This window comes from Festucalex cinctus, chromosome 7, assembly GCF_051991245.1.
Source record: "Festucalex cinctus isolate MCC-2025b chromosome 7, RoL_Fcin_1.0, whole genome shotgun sequence".
NCBI classification, from domain to species: Eukaryota; Metazoa; Chordata; class Actinopteri; order Syngnathiformes; family Syngnathidae; genus Festucalex; species Festucalex cinctus.
Genome location: NC_135417.1, coordinates 4362425 through 4376929, shown reverse-complemented (window position 1 = coordinate 4376929; position 14505 = coordinate 4362425). Strand labels below are relative to the sequence as shown.

Here is a 14505-nt window from a genome sequence, read left to right as displayed (position 1 = left end):
TGACATCATGAGCACAACTCACATTTACGTATGTAAACTTATTAGCACAACTAAAAAGTTTACATTATGAGCAAACTCCATAAGTTTACATACATTTCATACCCACAATAAACCTATGAGCACAACTCGTAAGTTTACATAAGGAGCGTCACTCATACAATTACATACGTTTACTCTCAGGGTGTTACATACTCTCAGGGTGTGTAAACTTATGAACACAACTATACATTTTACCAAACCCATTTGAAAATTCATAAAAATCAAATCCATTCTCACCTCTTACAGTATGTCATTGTGTCTAATAACAGGCATAACATGTAAATGCCATTATGCTTCATTTTATCAGGGCGCCACCGATTCCGAAAAACGAGCGTTGTGTCTTTCGGCGGAGAACGAGACCCTCAAGCAGAGCCTGACTGTCACCCAAGGCCTCCTGCAGCAGCTGACCACCATCCCCTCACAGTCCAGTACCATGCTCATCAAGGTGAGTCGCACCGTGGCTCCCGTTTATTATAGTGCCGCATTTCTAAACGTTTCCAATTGTCTGACTTAGGAAAACGAGAATCTGCGAAGCCGGGTGCAGCAGCTGGAGGCATCGCTGCAGCAGCGCGCAGAGCGGCTGTCGCAGCTGGAAGAGCAGAGCGAACGGAGCGAGTGGAGGAGGGGGGAGGAGCTTAGAAGGCGAGAGGACAGAGTGAGAGAGCTTCAGCTAGAGTTGGACAGGGAAAGGGGCAAGGAGCCTGTGGTTAAGGTACAAAAGTAGTTAAGGAATCTGTCGTGTGGAAATATGTGACATGGAGACAGGTGTAGTTTGCTCAACATGTTACTGTTCCTCCCAGTATGTCACCCAGACCGTGGAGGTGGAATCTCCAGCCACCATGAAGCAGCTGACCAAAGCCAGACAGAGGAATGAGCTGCTTTCCGAGAAATTGTCCAACCAGAATGAGCGCTGCAAACAGCTGGAGGAGCAAATCCGGAAATCGGATGAATACAGCTGTAATCTGCAGCACAAGGTACAGAACACATCTTAATTACAGTATTGGCCAACAAAAGTGTGCTGCGTGGAATTACAAAATGAATTGTTTTTAATGAAAACTCTTTCACTCCCAGCCATTTTCACTGAAGAAACCCCCTTTGCTCCTGGCTGTTTTACTGCATTTTGACTGATTTTGCAAGGCCCGCAGAATATTGTGTTATTTTGCTATAAAAAGATGGAACCTCCCAAAGGAAAGATTAGAGTCTCTCTTTTTTTTTCATCAGGAAAAAAAATATTTCTATCTGTTTCCGTTTTGCAGCAATTAGCATTAGAATACAGTTAAGTTACATCATTATTTATAAATCTGTTCAGAATTATGGGGAAACAGCTTGATCTCTTATACTCTGCTGCCACTTGCTGGCCCTTTTTGTAATTACCTTTTTTCACACGTTGAGTGGCTGCATCAAAGCCTTCTGTATGCTCTAGCATAAAAACAAAAACAAACACCTATAAACACCTCTTTGGGACACAATACGTTTAAAATAGAACGTATTTATAAGTTTTGGGGAGCAAACGAGTTAAGCGTGCAATTTTGAAGCCAAGGGACTGTATTAAAATGAGGGGAGGAGCTACATTATGGTCTCAGAAAAAAAAAGTGCTTTGCTGCCATCTTATGGCATCAGTTGGCAATTACAATTCACCTGACTATTGAGTTTTCTGAAATATGACAAAATGTTTCGTAAATTGCAAACTCTCCCTATAAGGTGGACATATCGGCGTCCCTTTTCACAGATTGCAGCTTATGAGCGGGAGATCGGACAACTGAGGGAAGAGCTGTTGAAGGAGATCGGCCATTTGGAGGAGAGGAAGGAGGAGGCAGTGAAGGCCGCTGCAAATTGCTCGGCAGAACACTTTCAGGACCTGCAGCACCAATTCTTCGGTCAGTTATTGCACAGTTTTCATGTCAGTCTATTATGCCTCATCGAAACATAATTCTTCTCGACAGGTTTACAGAAGCGTCTGACTGCCCTCCCCCCAACTCTGCGCTGCATGAAAACAGACTACGCCAGCCTGCGGAGCCAAGTTCGGAACTTCTCGGAGTTTTACGGCGCGGCGATTAAGGAGGCAAAGAAACAGGTAACCAACATCATAGTGTTGATATTAAGAGCACAAAAATAATGTGATCAATTTCATTTGGCAGGTTTCAGCAGCAATCTCTGAGATGTCCGAGGCCAACAAAGACCTTCTGGAGAAATACAGAAAGGAGGTTGCACTGCGCAGGAAGTTGCATGAGCAGCTGGTGGAACTAAAGGGTAGGCACTAATGCAAAATAAAATCATTTTACTGAGACTTTGGTACAAATATTGTCACTGATGGTTCTCATAGTAAATACTGTAGCTGTGCTCTGTCCCACTAGGCAACATCCGTGTGCTGTGCCGCGTAAAGCCTGTGCTGAAAGAGGACCAACACGAGGAGGGCCAATCCGTGGTGGTTACCACAGACCCTGACAACGAGTCCTCTCTGAGCGTGCTGAGTAAAGGCAAGGGTCGCACTTTTGAGCTGGACAAGGTCTTCCATCCACAGGCGACACAGGAAGAGGTCAAACCCACTAAACAACACAGACATGGAGAAGGAATTGTCCAGGAAGCTGGAATATATTTGACATTTTTGCATCTTTCAGGTCTTTCAAGAGATTGAGCCGCTTGTGACCTCGTGCATCGATGGCTATCATGTTTGTATATTTGCATATGGACAGACTGGTTCTGGCAAAACATATACAATGGAGGTAATGATGTAGGTTCTATGATATGAAACTTGTTCAATTTTTTCACTGCATGATAATAGATTAAAGGGGAAGTCAAGCCAAAAAAATTTTTTGACAATATGTTATATATGAGCTCACTCGTCTAACCATGACATTCTGATTAATATTACATTTGTGAAATATGACTTAAGCAATAAAATCCAGCCGTTTTTATCTATCTCAGGGGGCGGCCATTTTGCCACTTGCTGTCGACTGAAGATGACATCATAGTTGCTCAGGTAACAACCAATCACAGCTCAGCTTCAGAAATCAGATGAGCTGTGATTGGTCATTGCCTGAGCAACACTGATGTCATCTTCACTCGACAACAAGTGGCAAAATGGCCGCCCCCCTGAGATGAACACAAACGTCAGGATTTTGTTTCGTTACTCATATTCCACATTGTCATGTTTAGACTAGTGAGGTCACATCTAACGTAATATTGCCAGGGGGAACTTTACATTTATTGATTTATTTAAATTTCCACTTTATTAAAAAAAAAAAAAAATGATGCTGACACTGAGAACTCCTTACACTTTTTATTTAAAATAATAATAATAATAATAATAATAATAATACTATTAAGAAATTATGTTAAAATTTTGGAAACAGTAGAAAACTTTAGGGAACTATTTACTTGCTTAGTTTTTAATTTAGCTTAACAGATGCTGATGACCCAGGAAGCTCCCTGCAATTTTCATTAGAATTTTTAAACAAAGCTGTCAATTCTTTATATGTTTAAAATGAAAAGAAAAAGTATAATATTTTTTAATTCCGATGCTAATATTTTCTTTTTTACTGCAAATGAATACCGGCTTGAAATATCGGTTATCATCGCCTTGACTACTAATAATCAATATCAGCCTTGAAAACTAGTTTCTACCAATGGAAATACATTGTGGTCAACTACAACTATCTGCAATACCCAATCAACATATTGTGTGTTTGTTTTGCTATTTAGGGCAGTGTGGAGAACCCTGGCATCAACCAGAGGGCCCTGAAACATCTCTTTAGCGAAATAGAGGAGCGGAAGGACATGTGGTCTTACACCGTCACGGTCAGTTCTGTGGAGATCTACAACGAGGTGCTCAGGTACAAATCTAGATCAAAGCACAATGATAGGATTACGACTGTCGGTTAAATTGATATATTTTAAATTTTAGAGATCTACTAAGCAAGGATGGTGAGAAACTAGACATCAAAATCAACCCGGACGGAACAGGACAGCTGCACGTGCCAGGCCTCAGGGTCATCGAGGTTAAAAGCTTTCAGCATATCAAGAAGGTGACAAATGTTTTTACTGTTACTCTTCGGTATGTTAAAGCACGCTGCATTATAAAGTTGAACAATAATCCATTTGTTTGTTTCCAGATATTAGCCATGGCCCGCAGGAACAGGATCACATTTGGCACTCAGATGAACCAGCACAGTTCTCGCTCTCACGCCCTGCTCTGCATCACGGTTCAGGGTACCGACCTCGCCACCGGCTCCAAAACCACCGGTCAGTCGCACAGGCATCAATATTTCAACATCTTTGTGAAAATAGATGTTTTATAACTAACACATTCAAGCCAAAAACGTGTAAAAACATTTTTAATACTTTGTCATTCACTCCCAAAAACGTGTTAACACGTTTTGTTTTGTTTTTTAATGCAAGAGCATATAGAAGGCTTTGATGCAGCTTCTGACATGAAGAGGTGGCTTAACGCAATGGTAGTTATTTAAAACACGGCCAACAGGTGGCAGCAGAGTATAAGAGATCAGCCAGGGGCATGTTGCAACAAGCTCTGTTTGTGTGTTTTCACCAGGAATGTGAATATTGATTAAACTTAGCTATATTCGAATGCTAATGGTTGCAAAATGGAAACGGATACAAATATATATTTTTTTCCTGATGAAAGAAGAGACTCTAATCTTTCTTTTTGTAGGTTCCATGTTTTTATAGCAATTGAACACGATATTCTGTGGGCCTTGCAAAATCTGTCAAAAGGGGGTTTCTTCAATGAAAATGGCTGGGAGTCAATGAGTTAATAGGATTCGACATTTTCACTAATAGGCACAGATGACATTTCTAAGGTAATTTCAGGATCGCTGACATTTTCCTTTTTGTCCCCCTCAGGGAAGTTGAACCTTGTTGACCTGGCGGGATCAGAGAGAGTATGGAAGTCTGGCGCAGAGGGCGAGAGGCTAAAGGAGGCCCAAAATATAAACCGCTCGCTATTGGCCCTCGGGGACGTCATCCAGGCCCTGAGAGCTCGACAGACGCACATCCCGTTCAGGAACTCTCGCCTTACGTACTTGTTGCAGGACTCGCTAGGTAAAGGCAGCAAGACGGCCATGGTGGTGCAGGTAGGATTTGCAATTCACCACATTGGTTTTTGTGTTTGGTAACATGGTGGTGGCCTTAGTGGTTCGCTAGCACATTTGCCTCACAGTCAAGAGGTCCTGGCTTTGAATCTCACATCTTAGTGTGGATTTAGCAGTTTCTGTCTGGCTTTTTGCCACATTCCCAAAACATGCATGTTAGGTCCCTTTTGACTCTCAGGGGTGTTGAAACGTATTTACCCGAAGGCCACATATAATAATAATACATAATACAATGCAGTTATGATGAGAAATGTTACTTTTTCTAATTTTAAATAGTTAATTTGCATAAATAGGGGTGTCAAAATTAGTGCGTTAATTTTGAGTTAAAGTTCCTTTAATGCCACTTTTTTTTCTTTTTTTTTTTAAACGCGTAATTAATGACTTCCTGGGAAAGCCTTTACTGGAGGAATTCCAGTCGCAACGCAGCAGACATGTCAAAATTTAGCAGTAATAAATTGAATATTAATGCATATGTTTGTGGAGACTGTGGTCAAGTTGTATTTTACAATGTAAAAAATGTGCAGATTTTCACAAGTTACTTCATGTTAAAGATTAGATAGCTCTTAATATGAAAACAAAAATGCACTGAGTTGTCATCAACATCTTACAAATGCCATCTAGTGGCACAAATGACCTCAACACAAATCAAAATAACTCGGGTTTTTTTTGTTTTGTTTTTTTTTTTACAGTACATCTTTTGAATTTTAACTCAAATTAATGCATTATCATGAAATTACTTTATCACTGACTAAAAGATGCAGCCATTTTTCTATTAGTTTAACACTTTTTTCAAGAGTGAAAACTTATTAAAAAAAATATATATATATTGTACATTTAGAACATAAAATTTACGATTAATCATGACTTAACTATTGAAGTCTTGTGATTAATTACAATTAAAAATTTTAATCGCTTGCCACCATTGATATAAAACAAATTTATTAGTCTATGTTGCGGAACACTTTAAAATGGATGGCGGGCCATAATTGGCCTCCGGGCCATAATATGGACAGTTTGGACACCACAACTCTAAACTGCCCAAAGAGCTGAATGTGAGTATGAATGACTGTCTATAAGTGCACCACATGGCAAGCTACCTTGAAAAAATAATCACATATTAAATCAATTGCAGAGAGGGGAAATGCAATTATTATTTTTTTAATTGCTCAGCCCAACTTGTGACCCTAATGAGGACAAGCGCCATCGAAAAAGGATGTATTGTTGGAATATGTTCACATTATAATGCTATGTGCAATGCCAACCAAAGTTCACACAATTTCAGGTTGCAACAGTATATGTATGTATTATTGTAACTTGTAAACTCTCTTGTCATACACTCACTTGAACTCTAGCACGTCGACCCTGATTTTTCCCTTCTCTTCCAAAGGTTTCTTCTCTGGAGAGCAACGTAGGCGAAACACTCTGCTCGTTGAAGTTTGCCCAGAGGGTGTGCAAGGTGGAGCTCGGCCCCGCAGCCAGGAAGATCGAATCTGGCGGCGGGCAGTGCGACTGAACCAGCGACTTCCCGTAGCCACACAAAACACAGTTACATCGTTACCTTTCAGTAGCAACCAACAGCTATCCTGCTCAAGGGCTAACTAAATCTGTCCAGGTCAGACATTCTTGACACAGACAGACAAGTGAGCACCCTTCGCCGGCATCGAGCACATGCAGGAATATTTATACCTTCACTCCGAGTGCCAAAGCAACGTCTTGCCTCCACCACATTTGATTCTATGCTTCCTTGAGCCACTGTTCTCTCACTTTCCTTTAGAAGAAATAGAAAATTCAGGATCTTCTCACTGATCATCATTTAGAGCAGCATCAGCGTTTGTTTATAACTCCCACTGTCATCTTGTGATGTTTTGACTGATTTTTCTAACGTATATCGTCAAATGTGTTATATGACACTGAATTTGCATATTTACAGAACTGTAGTTTATGTGCTACCCGATGGGAGAGACTGAATGCTTTGCTTCTCTTTAGAGCCTTATCTTTTTGCTCTTCAACAAAGGACAAAGGCAGTCAAGCGTACAGGTGGCCTTTGTATTGTCGTGATTAGTGCAATATGCGCCTCAGGAGAAGGTTTGGGCCTATGTGGACAATAAATGCACTTTACAGATAAAGAATAGGATGCTGTTATTTCTGAGAAGACTGCTGAGATGCTGGCAATAGATATCACTAGTGAATGTCACACCAAAAAAAAATGTTTCTGTTGTCTTTTCCATCAGTTCCAGTACATCGCCCCTTTGAATCAAATCTCATTTGGTTCACTTGTAGCAAACCATCAGTGTAATGCTCCATAGTGTTAACTTAGAGATGGATAGTTTTCCTAATAAATATAATCTATTTAAGAAGTGTGTGGATGCTGAATGACCCAATAAAAGACAGGGATTTCAAAATCATAAGTTGTACTTTACTTCTATTTAAAATGTAACCATACAAAAGACAATTTGAAAGGTTTTGAATGGTTGTTCACAATTCAACCACATATACACATTGTACCATTAGATTGGCATGATACAAAAAAAAAAAAAAAAAACACAACACACACACAAGGCAAGACTGGACAAAGTTTGCAGCACACACCTCTGACAAACTATTCCCGGAATATTTCCAGTGTGTTTTTTCTTCTCCCATATCTCCAAATCAGTCTGAGTCTTCCTGTTCTGCTTGTACCGCTCCCACCACAGCAGCCAGCTCCTCCTCGCTGCCTCGCAAACGATCGCCTGGACACCATACGCAGATACATATTCGGATTTCAGAAGATATTAAACAAAACGCGGGGTTCACAATAATACTAACGAATGAGTTCAGCGATGGCCCTTTGCGTTCTCCTTGACAGCTTCTCCAGTTTCTTTGCCACGTCTCGCTTGAGATCCCTAAATCCAAAACCACACTGTCAGTCACAGATGACGATTAAAGTGAAAGGTTTTCTTACCAGTCTGGTTTTCTTGGGGCCAGGTTAGCCAAATCCTGGGAAAATCACATTTAAAATGATATTAAAAAACATTTGTGTGAATAAAATGAGGAATGAAGAAAAGAAAACGCACCACTTCTTCGATGATGGGCTCTGGATTGGCTGCCTTTAACTGGTCCTTGACTTTATCCTCCACTGGAAATGAAGAGAATATCATTATTATGATAAATATGAATGTTATGATACACGATGTCGACATAACTAATGACACCCTCTCTATTAATTAATTAATTAATCATGGTTTGGACAATTATATGCTTCCGATGTAGCAACCTTCTAATTTTTCCAACATTATTTATCCCTAACTTGAGGAACTGCTTCTGGATAAATGGACAAAAGTTTTGGAAAGACTTAGTTGAATCCCAATTTGTAGTAATTGTTACAGTGGGGCAAAAAAAAAACATTTAGCCAGTTTCCCATAGACTTCCTATTGGATTTTGGCCAAATACTTTTGTACCCCACTGTTTATGCAAATGTTGCCTATACTGTAGGACTTCAAAAACTCTGCCAAAGTCCGAACATATTTGAGAAAAACGAATATACCGCACAAACCTGATGCTGGTTTGGCTTTGGGGACCTGCCTCTCCTTTAGCTCGGCATCCTCTGGAGTGTAGTTTCTCAGCTTCAGATCCCTGAGCAGAGACGGAAAAGTGTGACAATCTTTCATTGAATGACTTTTGAGTATATCAGCTTGAAGTAAATTTGAGACGAGATGAGATCGTCATTATTTACATATATATACTCTTTGGGCAATGTGCTGTGAGATTTTCCTAATGTAAAATATATATCTTGGCTCAATAAAGGTTATTTGGCAAACTTAACTAGAGCGGGGGGTCAGCAACCTTTACTGTCAAAAGAGCCATTTAGGCCAAATAAATAACACAAAACACAAAACCTTTTGAACACTGTGATGAACTAAACAGTATGGACATATTCGGGTAATTTTTTACCTCCGCTTCCTTTTTTGGACATTTTTAGCAATTTTGTGGACATTTTATGGTATTATTTTGGTGATTTCTTCTTTTGTTTTTGAACATTTATAGTTACTTTTTAAATGTTTTGTTTCCGACTTTTAAAAACACATTTACTGACTTTTTTTTTTTTATGACAAATTTGTGTACATTATATAATTTTCAAGATTTCTTTTTTTTTCTTTTTGAGATCCTCAGGAAACTTCAAAATACTTGCTTTGTTCTTGTTTACCGCAAAACTGATGTTTGTTTATGTACAGCACTTTGTATACAGAAACGCCTGTTCTTAAAGCGCTTTATTAATAAAGTTGAGTTGAGTTGAGTAAACGAGAGCATACAAATTGCAGCCTTATTGCTTGCAGTAGGGGGCAGTGTGGGCTTTAGGCAAAAAAAAAAAAAAAAAAAAAAAAACACGACCATCTGCATCCCTGTATGAGCGCCTGTTGATTGACTGGAGGCTGGGGAATAAAGTCGCCCTTTTTCCCCTCCCTGTGAGCCCGTCTAGTTAACGCGTCCCACCTGCTCTCGGGCACAGACAACAACCGGCCGAGGAATGCCGTCCTTGACATTCTAATTACTTTCATCATGTGTCTTCATAGAGGAATTCTTGGCACACTCAGCTCGACGACCACACAGGGTCCGCGAGCTATGAAGGTAAACTGCCGTCTGGCCACGTGTGGAACAAGAAGAGAGTTCTCTGAGCTAGCGGGGGCATGGCGCTGACACATTCACCACCCCCCATCCATCGCCCTCCGCCCCGCTTTGCAGCCAACAGATGCGTGCCTTGTATGGCTATCGGCATGGATGCTGGTCATGTTCGCCACTCTTACTTTTCTCCTTGCATTTTAAGTCTCTGATGAAGAGGCAAAAAAAAAAAAAAAAAGCACGCTATACAGTTGCCACCTGGGGCAATATAATACAGACAGAGACACACACGAAGTGGAGCGTCACAATATTATTAATTTTCTCCAAAGGATAAGAATATGTGCACCTGAAAAATATTGTTCAACTTCAATTACTCTTAAGACGGGATTTTTTTTTTTTTTTCCAATGGAATGTAAAAGTTAAATTCTGGAATAGGTTTTCTGCCAAAATAAAAAACACAATCCCATTTATCGGCACACTTTTTTTCAGCCTCGAGTTTAACAAATCTACAAGTCACAAATTTAGCTTTTGCGCCCCTCTCTGTCAAGGCTGACATTATTTGCTTTGCTATAGATAATATGAACAAAATAGAAGCTGACAAGGAATCCTGGAATGGATTGTGTACATCCTTCGAAGACCCACTTGAACAAATGTTGGTACAAAGTCTGACCTTAAGAGCGGCTGTTAAACAAAACGGTCACAAGTTCGGAAAATGTTTTAGGAATTAACTTCAAGGCAGGATTAATATCTGCAGCAAATACCAACTGTCTAAATATTTATTCCAGACAAAAAGAAACACTGGCCTCTTTAAAAAAGTTGACAGTCACCGTTCTTGTCGTCATAAGTCTCCTTGAAAAGGCACATTTTGTACAGTGTGATATGAAAGAAAGCCAAAGAAAATAATGTGGAAATGCGGATGAGCAGCAAGTTAGTTTATAAACTGTTTTAGCTGATTCAGCGACAGATTAATCAATTATTAAAATAAACGTTAGTTGCAGCCTAACATGCAATATCTTAATTTTTTGTTGTATTCTTGTTTAGATTAAAATTTATTTTAAGGCTGCTCTGTTTTTTGTTTTTTGCATTATATTATTATTACGAGTTTATGTGTGAGTATTGCCGCTGACTGAGACACTTTAATATCCCTCAGAATGAAAAATGGAATCAAACTATCAATCTGTCTATTGCTGGAATTTACCTTGTGGTTAATAAAGTAGCTCGCTATCTATATCATAACTACCCGCTGAACTCAGCAACACAACCATTAACCTTTAATTTTTTATTTTTTTTTGCAACAAGCATGCAGTCTTCAACATGAGTTGGGCAAAGTGACACCTCATTAAATTTTCAACATGTGAAACATTAGACACTCGTTCAAAAATGGGTCTTTTGAATTGCATAAAAATTAAGTTAAGTGTGATTTTTATTTTCCTGTAAATTGTCATTCGTATAAGGCCGCAATATCATTCCTGCTGAGAGGTTTATTCAGTTGGACCAGGGAAAATACAGAGGCACTCCCTTGGTACTGTCACATTGCAGTCATTAAATATAAACAATGGAAAAGGCCTTGTAGGACAGGAAAGATGGCTGCTTGCGCATATGCCAAATGACACCAAGCTGCAGGATATTTGAACAGCCAATAACACGAGGATGTGATAGTAGCCAGAGTCAACAGAGTTCAATGTGTCACCAATAATTAGTGTTGAGATGAGTTGGAGATAAATGTTGTGGTATTCCTTCAGATAGGTTTCACTTCCGTGCAGTGCAGCCACGAAACAACTAAGAGGGCAAGATCTTCAATGGCACAAAGAAATTCATACGACGAACTAACTTGTGTCTCGATTCCAGAGTTTCCTCTTCCAATGAAGCTTTTTTATGCTCTGGCTCCCCATCGTCCTGCTCTCGCCCCTGTTGGAATAAAACATTCAAAGGTTGCATTTGTCAATAAAAGTAAAGACATCACCCTTTACTACATGAGCAGAACACAAATGTTAATAATAATTCCATTGTAAGTATAATGATAACAATATGAAGGCGCGTTAGGCCCACGCTAGGGCTGCTTGATTATTGAAAAAAATAATAATCATGATTATTTTGGCAATAATTGAAGTCACGATTTTTTTATTTTTTGGTACAAAACAAAAAGTTTAAGCATTTAAAAATATTAAGACAAATTAAAAAATAAAAACACTATAATTATGTTAGTTCCTTTTGGACCAAACCAAACTTATATAAATATATATTTATAATAATATACATATATTTATTTATTTATGTTGGCAAAATGTTGAAGTTGGAGTGCAGCATGTGCATTGTGCAGTAGGATGATCATCTATTTTTTTGGTACGAAACAAGAAAATGTTTAAATGTAAAAAAAACAACAATAAATATTAAGACAAAATTATTTTAAACACGAGTCTATAATTATGCAAGTTCCTTTTGTTTTGAATGAAACAAAATTTTATCAAATTGGTTATTTTAAAATGAAAAAAAGGTGCAAATGTATGAATGTAAGCAACTCAAAAATTAGTATTAATATTTTTTTTCAATAATTATGCTGATATTGTAATTGTGTAGTGTAATAATTGAAATTGTAATTTAATTTTGATTAATTCCACAGGCCTAGCCCACACTGAAAAAAAGCCCGTGGGCATAGTCAAAAACACATCACCCGTGATGGGACATGGTGATTTCCTAGGTATGTTTATGTTGTAAACGTAATCATTTAAAAACTGATGGAAGTAAAGGCTATAATAGGGGCTCATTGCAAGATGAGCTAACAAACTGAACCACATTTGCAGCAACAATTCATCGATCACAATGACCAGTTGTGACAAAGTAAACAAGCCTGCACAAATCCTGAGAAAAGAAATGACTGTAACAAAGGATATCAAATCCCACCCGATGTGCATTTTCCTGAAGACGCTTCCTGTCCTCATGCTGCAACAATTCATAGCTCTGACTCACTCTTGAAGGGGAGTACAAAAGGAAAGCAAGGAATGTCAACAGTGCTCCATCAAACTTGGCTTTCCAAGTCAGTTTGCTTCCATATTGTATCTCCTCAGTGGCATTTCGTGTGTACAGTGAATGAGCTTCACGACTACAGGAGGACATTGTTCGGAAACACTGCTATATTAAAGCAGTTAAATCACTGACAACAGCATGACTCGAGATGCACCAACACCACTTTTTTAGTTCGAGATAATTTAACTCTAAAAAATAAAAATAAAAACTGATAAACATTCAATACATGTTTTCCATGAAAATTGAGGGAAGTAAAAATAATATTTTAGAATATTCGGAAAAAAGAAAAAAATAATCATTAATATGTGATTCCACAATTGCCAAACCGTGATTAATTGATTTCTACAATTCTTCAGAGGGTTCTGTGCATGCTGTTGTCATATTTGTGACTTTAATACAATAACATCCACCACACATATCATCAGAGAGCAGAATCTTTCTGGCTGCACACACATCAAATTCGTGTTACTCTACCTGCGCCAATAGTTAGACGTGGTTCTAGCAGACGGTAAAGTTTAGTTGTCTTTCAGTCAATAAATTGTCAGGTACAGGTCCAAGTCAAAAGAAATGCCCCCTGTATGTCACTTTGGCTTAGAAGGGTTTTCCATATTCCCGAAAAAGGCTAAATGAGACTTGCACCAACTCGAAAATTAAGATGAACTTGTATTTTTCACTTCAGCATGAATATATAGCCCTGCGAGTTAAACTTTCTCATTTTTCCATTATAATAACATGGCTAACTTTTTTTTCATACACCTAACACCAGACACTGGAATGGCTCTATTTCCATTACAAAATCAATCTAATTTCTATATCGCCCATCATCATGCCCTCTTTAGGTCATCTGGAGCCGGCTTATCTCAGCTGACTTTGAGCGAACTGCAAGATGCATCCTGGACTGGTCACCAGCCAATCTAAGGGCACATATAGACAAGCAACTATTCACGCTCCTATTCACATCTATGGACAATTTAAAGTCTTCAATTAACCTAACATACTTGTTTTTGTAATGTGGGAGCAAACCTGAGCATAACACATTTCATTCTACATACAAACGTATATAGAAATGAAAACAGGATGGCCTCTATAAGATAAAATAAATGTACACTGTAGTTACAGTGAAGTGCAAGTTGAGGTAAAATAATAATAATAATAATAATAATAATAATAAGGTGCACTTCTGTTTTGTTGCCTTAAGGTTAAGTGTTAATCTGTTTTGAAACTTCCTCTTTAGTTTTCACAAGTCTTTCCGTAGCCGATACAACGCAAAAGAGATAGGATGTGATTCGATGATGTCACAATTTGCATCAACGCTAAAATCTTAACATAACGACGAAACCAACGCAGAATACGAAATTGCAGGTAATTCAAAGCGGGTTACATGATATTATTTTACATGTATTCTCCTTGTACATTACTCAATGCGACGGAAAAGTCCAGGAATATGTTTATGCCCGGTTATCATTCAACAGCTAGCTACAGGCTAACATTGCTACACGTGGCTTCACAACAAAATAGCGATTATTTCTGAACACTAACTTTCTTTCTGCCCGACTTGCATCTGTACTTACGTGGAGCTGTTTATCTCTCAACGCTTTCAATCTCTCTTTTCGCTTCAGGGCTTGTTCCTGTAGAGACCCGATATTTTTTTCCATGTTTCGCCCCTACACGCCGCTCGGTAGCTCTTTAATCCATTACAAAACCTACCTTCGGTTGGTGTAATCAACTAACGAGCAAT

At 38.7% G+C, this 14505-nt stretch overlaps 2 protein-coding genes across 6 annotated transcripts in view; one reads left to right on the top strand and one right to left on the bottom strand.

Annotated features, from left to right (window-relative positions):
• The window catches only part of LOC144023049 (kinesin-like protein KIFC3), a 14813-nt gene extending 7537 nt beyond the window's left edge, over positions 1-7276 (top strand). For all 3 annotated transcript variants that reach the window (XM_077528315.1, XM_077528314.1, XM_077528316.1), the window contains 13 exons: positions 347-484; positions 554-751; positions 840-1013; positions 1769-1916; positions 1983-2113; positions 2178-2289; positions 2394-2575; positions 2658-2762; positions 3742-3872; positions 3944-4064; positions 4152-4281; positions 4900-5129; positions 6535-7276. In XM_077528315.1, coding sequence (XP_077384441.1) covers positions 347-484; positions 554-751; positions 840-1013; positions 1769-1916; positions 1983-2113; positions 2178-2289; positions 2394-2575; positions 2658-2762; positions 3742-3872; positions 3944-4064; positions 4152-4281; positions 4900-5129; positions 6535-6660 — 1926 coding nt within the window. In that variant the 3' untranslated portion in view covers positions 6661-7276. The remainder of the gene's footprint in view (positions 1-346; positions 485-553; positions 752-839; positions 1014-1768; positions 1917-1982; positions 2114-2177; positions 2290-2393; positions 2576-2657; positions 2763-3741; positions 3873-3943; positions 4065-4151; positions 4282-4899; positions 5130-6534) is intronic.
• On the bottom strand, positions 6343-14505 carry ccdc12 (coiled-coil domain containing 12). 3 transcript variants are annotated; one of them, XR_013284481.1, is made up of 9 exons: positions 12645-14332; positions 11575-11651; positions 8680-8759; positions 8201-8262; positions 8089-8123; positions 7953-8029; positions 7737-7876; positions 6834-6915; positions 6343-6668 (listed from the first exon to the last, which is right to left on the bottom strand). XR_013284481.1 is itself a non-coding variant. In XM_077528326.1 (7 exons), exons 1-7 carry the CDS (start codon positions 14420-14422, stop codon positions 7797-7799), a joined length of 495 nt encoding a protein of 164 aa, XP_077384452.1. In that variant the 5' UTR covers positions 14423-14505; the 3' UTR covers positions 7542-7796. The 3 variants fall into 3 exon arrangements, 2 of the variants coding, with proteins under 2 accessions (XP_077384452.1, XP_077384451.1); XM_077528326.1 differs by lacking the exons at positions 6343-6668; positions 6834-6915; positions 12645-14332 and adding an exon at positions 14339-14505 and having other exon boundaries at positions 7542-7876; XM_077528325.1 differs by lacking the exons at positions 6343-6668; positions 6834-6915 and having other exon boundaries at positions 7542-7876; positions 12645-14331.

Coding starts and splice junctions, on each gene's coding strand:
- ccdc12 (XM_077528325.1), bottom strand. CDS start 12,857: ATGTCCTCCTGTAGTCGTGAAGCTCATTCACTGTACACACGAAATGCC. Junction 8,760..11,574: donor ACTCTGGAATCGAGACACAA/GTTAGTTCGTCG, acceptor GTCTCTGCTCAG/GGATCTGAAGCTGAGAAACT. Junction 8,263..8,679: donor CAAAGCCAAACCAGCATCAG/GTTTGTGCGGTA, acceptor CTTCATTTCCAG/TGGAGGATAAAGTCAAGGAC.